Source organism: Haemaphysalis longicornis, unplaced genomic scaffold (genome assembly GCF_048455015.1).
Source record: "Haemaphysalis longicornis isolate Haplotype H1 unplaced genomic scaffold, Haemaphysalis longicornis Haplotype H1 scaffold_2, whole genome shotgun sequence".
Classification (NCBI taxonomy): domain Eukaryota; kingdom Metazoa; phylum Arthropoda; class Arachnida; order Ixodida; family Ixodidae; genus Haemaphysalis; species Haemaphysalis longicornis.
This window is the reverse complement of record NW_027526295.1, coordinates 53,527,083-53,540,125: the sequence shown is the minus strand read 5'-3', so window position 1 is coordinate 53,540,125 and position 13,043 is coordinate 53,527,083. Positions and strand designations below refer to the sequence as shown.

The following is a 13,043-nucleotide window of genomic DNA, read 5'->3' as shown; positions in this document are numbered from 1 at the left end:
GTAAACGGTGACCGGAACGAAGCTCCAGGGGGACGACTGGAAGGCGTACAGGACGAGATCGATGTCGACGTGCACCACTCCAGAAGGACCTTGAGAGACAGGTACACCAAGAATTTAATTCGAAGTGGTGTAGCCGCCACGAATTCCGAACCAGCCTGCGATGATGATGATATTCGCGAAAAAGGCAATGGGATGGATATTGATGAGTATGGTTATGAGGAGATGATGAAGCTCAGGATGGTGCCCTTCATGTACGAGCCGCTCACTGCATAGTACACGATACTCAGAACGTGCTCACGATATCAACAACGATGTCTTATACAACCTTAAGGCCTTGACGGAAACAAACGCCAGGCCTAAACCACGCCACCTACTGTGCAGTTGCCCCGTGAGTATCACGGTGTTACATTCCAAGGGAGTAAGTAGCCCATGGCTCCTGTGGTGCGTTGTACGTTTATACGGAATTTAGTATGTTGCTTTCGCAGTATATTCCGTACACTAAACCCGGTATGGCGAAGGGAAGAATGGCAGGAGGCCACTGTTCTGCAAAGCTGCTACTATTTGTATGAATTGTTATTCATGCCACCTTTATATATTCTCCTCCTAGTCCGTACCCCCCCCCCCTCTTAACCGGGAATACGCACGCCCTATTCCCACAACCTCACAACCTCTTTTTCTACATCCTCCTGCAGAGAAGATGAAGGCGAATGTCCACCACATCGGTTTTTTTGCGCATCCTCGCTCGGGAAGCTGCCTCCAATCAACTGCATAAAATGTTGTGACCAGACGTCCCTGTTCGTAGGCCCGCTGATCCGTCACGTCCATTTCCCTCGAAACGCCGTTGTGGTAGGCAAGCTTCCCCGAGTTCAGTGCTGCCTTCTTGGCCGAACATTCCTCTGCGGCCAACATGTGTGGATGAAGCTCGCACAACTTCTTGGACAGCTCCTTTCCAAGTCCTGCACCGATACTAAGCGTTGTTGGCGCCGCCTGGAAGGGAAGCAGCCGAGGTTCACTGGTCGTTTGCATGCTTTCTTGAATGACCGGGATGATTCTGGCAACCGGCGCTCCAGGATGCTTTACCAGAGTGGTTCTAGCGAGACCATCTTAAACGAAGCTAGGACAGCACTTCGATGGTCAGGTAGTTGTGCTAGACTAGAGCTTCAAACTCTGAACCATCCACAGTAACACGTGGTAAAAACTCACCGTAGCACTTAAGGAGCTCAGCGTCAGTAGTAAAGAGCCGATCGTGCAAACCGAGGAGTTTCATGCTTTCGTCTTCGTCGTAGAGCATAAATGCTTGCTTTAGTTAGCAGTCTCCTCATGCAGGGTATTGGAATGGAAAGTTTGATATGGAGGCGCACCATCTTTGCGCAGTTCTTTATCGATCTTCGCACGTGACATTCGGAACCGTACGTTTAAGACGATTCCTTCCCCCTCGCGGACCGAAGTGGGGGAATAGAGGAGACATGACACCCTACCATTTCTCTGTATAGATTCCAGAAGTTTCCACACAGGATTTTGCCACCAAATGATAAAACTGGAGGGGCGAAGAGAAGGAACCCAGGAGGCCATTTTTCCGCAGAGGTGCTGCTACTTCTTACCTTTAACTTCTTCGTCCACTTTTTATACGCCTTAGTCGTCGAAGCTCACCCCGCTTTCCGATTCTCTCGGCTATTCCAGATATCCTTTTTCGCGTAGAGCAGCCTCTTCCAGAAATGCTCTAAGTGAATAAGTGACAGTGACAAGGACTTGTTTGCTTGCAGGTTGATGAGCTTTTCCCAAGACGGGGCTTTATCCACGCTGGGCTACCTGAGCACTGGGGAGATCGTTGGCCTGGATGAAGCTGCTCCGGTCGGCGTCGCCTACATTGTAAGTGTGCCCACGGGATGTCTTTTTATCAGCAAAACCAGCCCGAGAAATCTTTCACGTTTCAGTCACTTTTGTCGATCTACACAAACCAAATTAGGACTCCTGCATTGTTGTAAAAAAGATTTATTTTTGTAATTTTAAGAAAATTCTTATTATTGCAAATTGGGCCACAAAGAGCCCGCCGAGGCACTTTGTCTGATCTCACAAAAGCCGAAAACGGCCAAACATTACGAGAAACCTCAGCACCCCTGTGCCTTTGGAAATAGTCATTGCGAACAAGTTCGTGCTAAATTGCTGCGCACACAAGGGCTCTGACCACGGCGAGAGAACAAGAAAGGAGGGGAACGACGCTTCCTGGTGTGGCCAGAAAACGTCGTAAGCGTTTGTCCTAGTTTAAAATAGCCGTATCTGTGCGCCAAGGGGGAAACTGCGTGGGCGCTGCGTCCGAAATGCCACTGCGATGCACCGGAATGAATCGTTGCCGCTATTTTGTCCATCAGGTTCCGGTACCCCCTCCTTCGCCGACGCAGTTACAGATCTTCGCATTCCGCGTTTGTTTTTTTTAGGGGCGAAGCTCCTTAAGGCGTGGGTCTGTCCATCCTCGACGTATGTATGTAGCCACCTCTAGTTTAGTTCTTGGATTGTTTACTAGATGGCGTGGCTACCTCTAGTTTAGTTCTTGGATTGTTTACTAGATGGCGGTACTTGTATATAATGAAAAGATGCGCTTGGATTGTTTACTAGATGGCGTGGCTACCTCTAGTTTAGTTCTTGGATTGTTTACTAGATGGCGGGGAGCGTTGTAATAAAATCCGTTCGCTGTTGGCGCGCGCTCGGAGTCGCCCGATGGATAAGGCTGCAGATGTGCGAGCCCGCGAGGCAGAAGCGCTCCGTGAAGCTGCGCGACGCCGCCGCCAAGATCCTGCGTACGAGAGCGGGAGGCCGAAGCGTGTCGTCTGGCTGCGCGACGACGCCGCCAAGATTCCAGCGTTCGAGAACGAGAGGCCCAAGCGTCACGGCAACGGCGCGAGGACCCTGCCGTACGCGAAGCGGCACGGCTGCGGCGCAAAGAGGATCTCCAAAACATCAGAGAACGAGAAGCGGTGAGAAAGCGCGCGTATCGGCAGGCAGACCCCGATGCAGTGAGAGCTCGTGAGGCGTCTGCAAAACGCATCAGGCGAGCTCAGCCCCAATGTGCCGACGCGCGGTTTAAGCGAGACTTTCTGGACGTTACGTTCGGACACAGATGTAGTGGGCGAACTTTCACTGAAGATGATTTCCCCTCAGGAGCTTCGCCCACTCATCATCATTCACCCCGTGGATATGCTGTGAATTTTTTTCCTGTGGTCGCTCGCCCGCACGCGCCGCAACGGGCGGTTACGACTCTTACATTTATTTCTGCTCCGTGGCACTGAAGGATCCGCGGATACCGCCTGCATAGAACGCCGCGCGGCCCGCGGCGGCCGTAAAGAAGCGCAGGTAGCTCCGATCGCCTGCGCTGCCTCGATGCACCCACGCCTCCGCCGTTCAACAAAAAGAGGAGACAAAAACATTAAAGACAGCAGTCTTTCATGGGCTACTTTAACGAAGAAGTTTTGGTCTCTTTGTGTGTGTCTGTCTGTCTGTCTGTCTGTCTGTCTGTCTGTCTGTCTGTCTGTCTGTCTGTCTGTCTGTCTGTCTGTCTGTCTGTCTGCCTGCCTGTCTGTCTGTCTCTTGGTTTAGCCGCCCTGCTAAAGTTAAGATGTTGAACGAAGCGTTTATATACCAACAGCCATTTGTAAAAATCTATGTGCGGTGGCAATGTTCATACATGTCAACATTGTTGGGCCAAAAGCAAACATTGTATTTGGGGGGGGTGGCGGAGGGGGGACGAGTGCTTGAGATTTGGCTTCGGGCGGCTCCCTCCCTCAAGATCCCGGTCTCTTCTGCTCCTATCCAGGCTCGAAGAACCAAGTCCGTAGGAACCCGCGAGGTGGAAGTGGTCAGAGCTGCCTCTCATAGCTCGAGAGTGTGTGTTGTGTTGGATGCTGAGGGCTATATGACGGGTCACCTCGAGGATTAATGGAGCAGGTTCTGGGGTTTTCCGCACTTGTTACATTGTCGCATTTTTCGGGAAACATTTGGGGTAGGGTTGTTTTGCTAGGAAAGCTGTTAATTTGTATACTTAGCAGTATCTGAGCTCCTGTGGCCATCAGGCTTTTGTCAGGCCTGTGGAGGGAAGCTCGAGATTCTCTTTGGATAATGAGCATTTCTCCGAAGTTGTTGGGCAGGGTTTCGAAGGATTTGGGGCTGCGTTCTGTGTGGTTTCTAATTTCTCGCCCATCTCTCTCCGCTCCGTCTTTTCATTCCGCATATTTGCGTCCCGGAGTACAGATATTGCGGTGAGGGCAGCTGGCTCTTTTCGGCTCCAGCATTTTGACTCGCTTGGGCACTCGGCCGTCAATGAGGCCGATCAATAAGGCCGAAACGGTCACAGTTTGAAGGCTTTCTTTTTGGCGTTCCCCGTACCTTACGGCAAGGAGGAGAGCGCCGGTTTCAGCCTCTTTCTGTACAAGTGTTTAGAGAAAGACGGTCTTTAATGCCTCCAGCTGGGTCTACGAAAACAAGAGTGTTTTTTGTGTCGTCGAAGGCAGCGCCAGTGCATACGACGTTGGTGTCGTTTGTTACCTGTTTTCTTATGAACGAACCCTTGCTTGCCGCTGCTGCTTGTGTAAAATGGGACCATAATTTCACCATTGGAAAGCACCCTCAGTTATTTATTACGTCCGTCCTTAAGTATTTGTCGTTGATCAAACGTGCGTCTTGCAGGAGAGCCCACTCTGGACCGAATAGCCCTGCCTGTCTTCGTGTTTCGGAATCATTCTTTCTGCGAAATGATGAGAGCTTCTCTAAATTTATCGAATGAGTTGTATATCCCCAGCCTTTTTAGGGTTTCATTGGCCGTGTAGAATACGGAAGTCCAACAGATACTGGCGTGCCTCTAGGAACCCCACATTCGACAGCTTTTTACCGTTCGTGAAAGTGCAACTCAAGATGCACACACGAAAAACGAAATGATAATGTGGGCGGAAATTGCACCAAACCTTCTTATCCCTGTTCGTTTGAAAACGATACCTATGTCTTTTACGAGTGCAGGTGCTTCCGGGAGTGTTGTTCGCGGGCACCGTGGCCATCCTGCTGTTCTGCTGCGGCCTCACCCCGTTCATCATCGCCAACACGGGATGGGTGGCTCACCACGTCTTGGGCATCACCAGCTGCGAAGCCATCGTCGCCCTAGCAAACGTCTTCTTCGGAATGGCGAGTCCCCTCTACACGAACGTTATGGCGGGGCTTCCAGCTATGGCCACGAAAAGGAATGCATTCGCGATTCCCTGCGGTCACGTGGGCTTTTTAAAGCAAAGTTTTCTACCTACACCAGCCAACGGTTCTTTCGTGGTGTGTGGGACAAGAAACTGCCAACGCGGCTGGGGAGGCGGAGGGCGCTCCTCACACACGGAGCTCACTGTAGGTGGTGCGGCGATAGGGCGCTATTACCAAGTGTTTCCCGTGATCACGAAGGCTGACGTGTCGGCGGGACCCTTCAGTCGGCTTTGTCGTCTGCTTTAGCGACGGTGATGGGACTGGTTTGGCGCAGCTTCGCGTCCATTGCGCGCTTACTTCGTGCGGCTTAACTAGTTCGCCAGCCCCTCCAGGTTAACCCGGACCCGACAGAATTAAGTGGTTGTACGGCAAACACACGTTAACGCTGGGCGGGAAAACAATATATAGAGACGATTTACAGACATCTGGCCACTAGAGCAACGCAACCTTTTGGTCACTGCTTGTCACGAATCAGACGGCGTTTTCTAAATTTCTGAATACCAATTCGGTTGTGTTTTAACAGGTATTAAAAAAGACGAATGGGGTAACTGGTTCTGATAAATAGCGAATATAAACGTTCCGTCTGCTTTCTCGCAATTCTCAAACTTGCGGAACTATTTAGTTTAAATTTGTATAAATAGGAGTCACTCTGCTGACATGCCGGTTTGTTTCGCCGTCTGTGCTTGTGTCGCGCGCTGGTGTAGCCCCAAGCTAGCTCGCCAGGATGGCTTGGTTCCGCTGTCTCGAGCACAGCCCCAACGCTGCTGCGTTCGGGACGGCACCCCGCCATTGCCACGTAACGGCTGACAGAATCTCCTCTGGTTTCACTCTTTCTAAAGCCACCTGTGTGAATTCAAGTGACTCCGCATGTATAATTGTTGCGGGGGTCGTTCACAGCTTTGCTTTCCAAACACCTTCACAGCGTGTATTAGAGCCAATTTTTCGTCACTGCCGAATTATGTGGCAGGCTGTATGGATCATCGCCTGGCTATCAGCATGTTGTACACACGTCCTTAAGTATCGCCTGGAAAACAAAATACCGTAAACCTTCGGTACGACGCCATCTATTTATTCTACGTTTTTCAAAATTGCTACTCCAGTTTCACACGAGTAAACACCGTTACATTTAATGAAGCACCTCTTACAGGGAAGTCGGTTTCCTCTTCCGACGGCATCGCTTCAACTATAGTTTACTGTTTTACAAGAGTTTGCTACGACGGTTGCTCTGGAGGTACACCAGCCAAGCGGGAGCTTTGAAGTTGAATGAGAAAGCAATAGGTAACTACAGTCAAAACTCGATATTACAAAACCCGGTCTTACGAATTTCCCGATCCAACGAACAAAGTTGGATTCCACCCCAGGTGCTTATACGGCTCAAAGCTTTTATGAACTCAAACTAACGAAAGATTCAGCCCCATTGCTAATTTAATGAAGTATTTCGATAAACAGCCACATTTAAGACAACCCAACTGTTGAATGTATTTCGTTAGAACGACATAAAGATTATTGCGCCAAGTAAAAAAAAACGAGGTACCTAGTTTCGTTTTTACGTAGCTCTACAATATAAACTCAGCAGTGCCTTGGTCGCAGACCACGTTGTCCCGACTAGCTGGCTTACCACAATGCTGAAAGCAAAGGGCGCCATCATCCATGCCAGTTCCCCTCGAATTGCCTCGAGGAAAAGTAGCATCATGACCTCTCTACCTCCTGGGAGAGTTAACAGTAAGACGTAAAGTAGAATCCAGAATCCAGAAGGGGTACAACACAAAGCATTTCGTTTCGCGCGTCTGCTGGGGTTCGACGGCTTCGGACCAACCCCCGGCTGGCCCATTTTCACGGCGAACTTTAAGCACAGTGCCAAACTATCGGCAGGCGAGCGCCTTGGCTGCCCCAATTACGATGTCATAGTAGCGGCTGGGATGCGACTCCCAGTAGCCACTGAATCAATAGAATCAACTGCTTGAAACATGACAGTCCCGATTTTACGAAGTTCTCGATTTAACGAATTACTTCGCGGTTCCTGGTGACTTTATTAGATCAAGTTCTAACTGTAGTATAAGCGTATTCCCAAAGTCTTCAAGGCTCTTCAGTTCCCCTTTTCGTCGGTTGCCCTCGTGTGCGATGACGCAACTGCAACTCCTCGGGCTATGACAGCGCACCTGTGCGATACCGGTGCATGGGGATCCTCTTGATGAATATCTTTTCTCTCCGATGTTCTGCGCCTAATTCCCACGGCAAAAAAATTGAGTCTGTGCTTTACGAAACAGGCGGTTTTGCAGTCAAATCGGTAAACTCGCCTATTACACCTATTACGGCTTCCAAAAAGCTGCTACAAAACAAACAAGAACAAGACCATCTGGGTTTCAAAACCGCCCACCCCAAAAAGTATGGCCTACAGTTGATGTACGGGTATATAAATATTTCCGTAACCTCGCATTCTCCGAGCTACGGGCTAATGGGGCCGCACTTGAGGGGCCCTGCAACAGTCTAAAACGTTGCTGACACTCCTCTCCAGTTTTTGGTTACGTAGCCATGAAATAATGGAACAATGCATTCTGCTGCATGAGCATCATCATCATCATCATCAGCCTATCTACGCCCACTGCAGTGCAACCGCCTCTAGCGTTCATCTCCAATTATCCCTGTCCTATGCTAACTGCGACCAATCTATCCCCACGAACTTCTTGTTCTCGCCTGCCCAACTAACTTTCTGCCACCCCCTGCCAGGCTTGCCTTATTTAGGGATCCACTCTGTTGCCCTTAATGGCTAATGGTTATCTTATCTTCGCATTACATGCCCTGCCCACGACTATTTGTTCTTCGTAATTTCTACTAATATGTCCTGAACACGCGTTTGTTCCATGACCAACTCCACTCTCTTCTTGTGCCGTTAGCTTACTCCTATCAACTTCCTTTCCATTGCTGTCTCAGTCGTCCTCAATTTAAGTGGAATTCTCTAGCCAGCCTCCGAGTTTATGCCCTTTAGGTGAGTACCGGTAATATGCAGCTGTCATTCACTTTCTTCTTCACAGAAGATGGTACGCTGCCATTTATTATCTGAGAATGCCCGCCGAATGCACTCCACCCCATTCTTATCCTTCTGATTACCTTCGTCTCCTGGTTCGGATCCGGGGTCACCAATTGGCGTAAGTACATATATTCGCTTACTAATTCCACTGCCTCGCCCCCTTATCTCAAATCTCTGTGCTCTCCCGAGGTTAGAGATCATTGCTTTAGTTTTCTGTATATCAATTATCAGGCCTATGTTTCTCGCGTGTTTGTCTAGTGCGATAAGCATGCTTTGCAATTCGTCTCCCGGGTTGCTTAGCAAGGCAACGCCATCACCAAATCTGAGTTTACTTAGGTATTCTCCATTAACCCTTACTCCCACCTGTTCCAAATCCATTGTTCTGAATACTTCCTGCAAACATGTTTTCAAACACATTGGAGAGATTGTGTCGCCTTGTCTGACGCCCTTCCTTATAGGTATTTTACTGCTCTCCTTATGGAGGAGGATGGTAGCTGTGGACCCATTGTAGACATATAGCATTCTTACATAATGCTCGTCTGCACCCTGGTTCCGCAATGCCTGAATTACTGCTGAGGTTTAAACCGGGTCAAATGTTTTCTCATAATATATAAAGGCTATATATATATGGTGGTTGGGTATACGCCGCGCACTTCTCTATGGCCTGATTGATCCTGTGAACATGGTCTATTGTTAAATAGCCTTTACGAAACCATGCTTGTTCATTAGGTTTACGTAAATCTAAGGTGGCGGAAATCTCGTTAGCGAATATGTTGTTAATTACCTTGTAGACGACTGACAGTAAGCTGGTCATCCTGTAATTTTTTATGTTCTTCGTGTCAACTTTCTTATGGAGTGGGACCATGTTCGCGTTCTTTTAAGATTCCGGTACTCTCGCGGCCATTAGGCATTCCGTATACAGGTTTGCCAGTTTAATAGTACAATGTACCTGCCATCCTTCAAGAGGTCTGCGGTTATCTGATCTTCAACAGGTACTTTGCCCCTTTGCATTTCTTTCAACGTCTTCTTTACTTGTTGTCTATCTACTCTGAACCACTTTTTCGCTCGATATTATCCTGGACGTCCCGAGTACTGTACAGATCTCTATAGAACTCCTCGGCTACTATAACTATTTTATCCCTAGTTGTGATGCCATTGCCTTGCTAGTCTTTAAGTGCATACATCTGATATTTCTCCATGCCTAGACGCCTCTTTACTGATTTCATGCTACCTCCGTTCTTTACAGCATGCTCGATTCTCTCCATAATATACTTCCGTATGTCAGCTGTCTTACGGCTATTAATTTCGAAAGCGTCGCTGGTCCTATCCTGTCAACTACTGTGGTGATTGTCATGCTTTGCTCTTTCCCAATTAAATCTTCCGTCTCCTGGAAAGTTTACCAGCATCCCGCCTAGCCATCGTGCCCCCGACTTCTACTGCACACTTCTGATAATCGTGTAAGATTGTCGCTGGCTTCCGGTGTCGTTATCTCTGCTTCCTCGGTGAGAGCTGAATAGCGGTTCTGTAGCGCGATTCTGGATTCTACTTTACGTCTTACTGTTAACTCTTTGGTTGGCTCCTTTCGTACTAGCTTGCTACGGTTCCTCCTTAGATCTAGCCAAATTCGAAATCTTACCGCATGGTGGTGGTACACCTGACCCTTCGGAGCACTTCCGCGTCATTCACAACGCCAAGTCAATTTCATTTTTATGGTCCCCCTCGGGCTCCTCTACGTCCAATTCCGGCTCACCCGTTTGCAGAAGGTATTCATGATGTGTAGATTATTCCGTTCGGCGAACTCTACTGGTAGGTCCACTCTGTTATTTCTGTAACGGAGACCATAGTTCCCCACTGCCTTGTTTCCAGCCTGTTTCTTGCCTACTTTAGCAGCAAAGTCTTCCATAACTACCGTACACGGTGTTTTTACTTTAGCCATTGCCGATTCCACGTCATCATAGAAGCGTTCTACTTGCTGGTCGTCGTGGCTGGATGTAGGCGCGTAGTCCTGTGCCACCTTGAGTTTGTAGCTTTTATTAAGCCTAATTACAAGAACGGCTACCCTTTCAGTAATGCTACAGTATTCGTCTATGTTGCCAGCTATGCTTTTATTGACTAGAAATCACACTCCCAGTTCTCTTCTCTCCACGAAGCAATGGTAACATAGGAAATGTCCATTTTTTGAGCACTAACGCTTCACCCGTCCTCCTAACCTCACTAAGACCAACGACATCCCATTTAATGCCCTATAATTGCTCGAAAAACACCTCTAGACTCGCCTTGCCAGGTAAAGTTCTCGTGTTAAACGTTTCCACGTTCAGATTACAATAAGGTAACTAAGGTAATTTAAAGGAGTACTGACACGAAATTTCAAAGCTGAGATAACTATGTAAAACGCTTCCTTTTTATCAGGAGATATTTCCCAGCAAGTTTCAACAGCAACCGCTCAGCGAAACATATTTAAAATCCATTTTAATCTTCGCCCGCACGAGAAAGCCCAGAGCGGGTCGACGTGACATCATCTGCTACGTGCCCCAAACTGCCGACGTCGGGGCTCCCGTGACGAAGCCGACGCGCTGGCTGTGGTTGGCGCGCGCTGCTCGGGCGTGTGTACACGTCATGGTTTTGGGACTGACGTCATGCTGCCTGGACCTGTGGGGACGGCGGACACCTCGGCCGGTCTGGGCGCGCGCGCGCGCTCGCTGGCGCGCGCTTCCAGAGAGGCAGCGATACGGCAAGAATGGTGACGCCATGTGATACATGCTGTCATGGCGGCTGCTCGGCGTTTTTTTGTCGAAACCGAAACTGGCACGAATAAACGACGCCTTAAATGAATGTTTACGTTGCGCTGGACCATCTAATCTGTCATTCTATGATTAGTGCGCTGGTAGGCACGCATAGCAGCGAAAAAAACGTAACACAAAAATTTGGTGTCAGTACTCCTTTAACACTCACGAACATAAGGTAACCTAACACTTTTTTCTGCTATGAAGTGTCATGGAAAATTTCGAGAATTTTTTGCGTGCTTTTGTGATGGGCACCGCATTTAGCGCCGCAACGTTCAGGTTCTATTTATCTGCGGTTGTCAACAGGTGCGTAGCCAGGGGGGGGGGGGCACACCGGGCCTGTGCCCCCCCCCCCCCCGAAAAGTTTGGTGCCAGGCTGTGGTGCGGTTTAAGTAGCCTACAGAACCGCCAGAAGTCGCCTGGCGGCGCGGTACCTGCAGGTTTAAGGACATTCTTGCTCATATAAAGCTGAAGACAGGTACTACGTCAACGCCTGATCCCTGTTCCCGCTCCAGATGCTGTACATGTCAACCTATACAGCACGGCTGCATTTCGCGCCGGATGCACCGAGCTGCGTCGGGAATCTGCCGCGAGCCGATCGAGGCAGTCCCGCTGTTTCGTTGGCAGAGCAGCACGACCGCGAAATGGCGGGACAGCAGGAAAAAGCCTCATATAGGCATACATGTGGTCTGGAATTTAGCGTGTCATTCCTTGTCTTTACACTGGTACAAAGTATAATCACATGACAGAGCATGCCACTGTATTTTGTTCAGTCAACTATTAACCCTTCATATGTTTATTTTTCTACCGACATCGCATTTCATTGACTATTGCAGTTCCATAATTTCTGCTGTATGAAAAGCATTGCTCCAGTCATCTTGTATTTCCTCCACATCGACAAAACTGATTGATTTTACGGTCTAACGCGCCGACGCAACGCAGGCGATGGGGCGCGCCGTAGTGGAGGGCTGCGGATTAATTTTGCCCACCTGGGGATCTTTAACGTGCGCCGAAATCTCGTACACACGGGCGTTTTTGCCTTTTCGCCTCCATCAGGAAAGCGGCCGCAGCGTCTGGGAATCGAACACATCAACGAATCTGTACAGTTCTCTTTATTGCGGAGCTTTGTCTTTTTGGCCTCAACATTGTTGTTTCCTTGACCTCCCTTTTGGTTAGAATCAGCATTCTGTATTTGCTTAACCGGAATTTTACTGAAGCTATGTCTGTTTCATTTAGCGGATAGAAAAGAATAAAATTTAACAAACATGCAACAAGCTCAACATTCAACAGCAGTGCAATCAGGTGTTCCGCTAAGCGTAAGTTTGCTATTCACGTTACAAGCACAAAAAAATAACAAAAAGGCGATCACTTAAGGACGAAGGCGCACGTTTGCCAGCTTCACCGCCATAATATACTAATTTGCCGAACGTACATTCCACTGCAATTCGAAGGTTATCGCGGGAAAGCTACTCTTTCAAATGAAGCAGACAGAACACCAGCTTTAGCAAATCTTCCATGCCAGTTTCGTTATCGTCGGCGTAGATAAAAGGCAACCAAGTCTGTGCTTGATAACAACGAATGTAAAGCTTAAAACACAAAGGTTTGCAAGTCAGTCGTGCGGGCCATCGTTGTAGCATGGAACAGCCAACAAGGAAGACAAGAGAGCGAAATCTTGATTTTCATGGTTCCAAAACGAAACCGTAGGACGGTGGCACGTGTGTGCCGCTCGATGATGGCGAGATAACCTTTAAATTGTGCTCGACTGTACGTTATATCTGATAAGAAAAACTTTTTTAGTCCCTTTCCTAAAGGAAAATCTGAAACACGCGAATCTTAATAGTAAACACCCAGTGTTGGCCTCCACTTCCACCTGAGGAACTTCGAGGACCGCGCGCCACTCACGAGCACACTCATGATCACGCTCACGAGCGCGTGCCCGCATAACCCCCTGCTCTACGAACGAACGAGTCGCCCGTGGCCTACCCAAAGACCGGCGAACGGTA

General features: G+C 48.8%; 1 protein-coding gene across 1 annotated transcript in view; it reads left to right on the top strand.

Moving 5' to 3' along the window:
* LOC144167973 (sodium/nucleoside cotransporter 1-like) overlaps nt 1–13,043 on the top strand; it is a 70,031-nt gene that overhangs the window by 21,128 nt on the left and 35,860 nt on the right. Inside the window, exons 6-7 of the mRNA XM_077697082.1 lie at nt 1,764–1,869; nt 5,005–5,166. Coding sequence (XP_077553208.1) covers nt 1,764–1,869; nt 5,005–5,166 — 268 coding nt within the window. The remainder of the gene's footprint in view (nt 1–1,763; nt 1,870–5,004; nt 5,167–13,043) is intronic.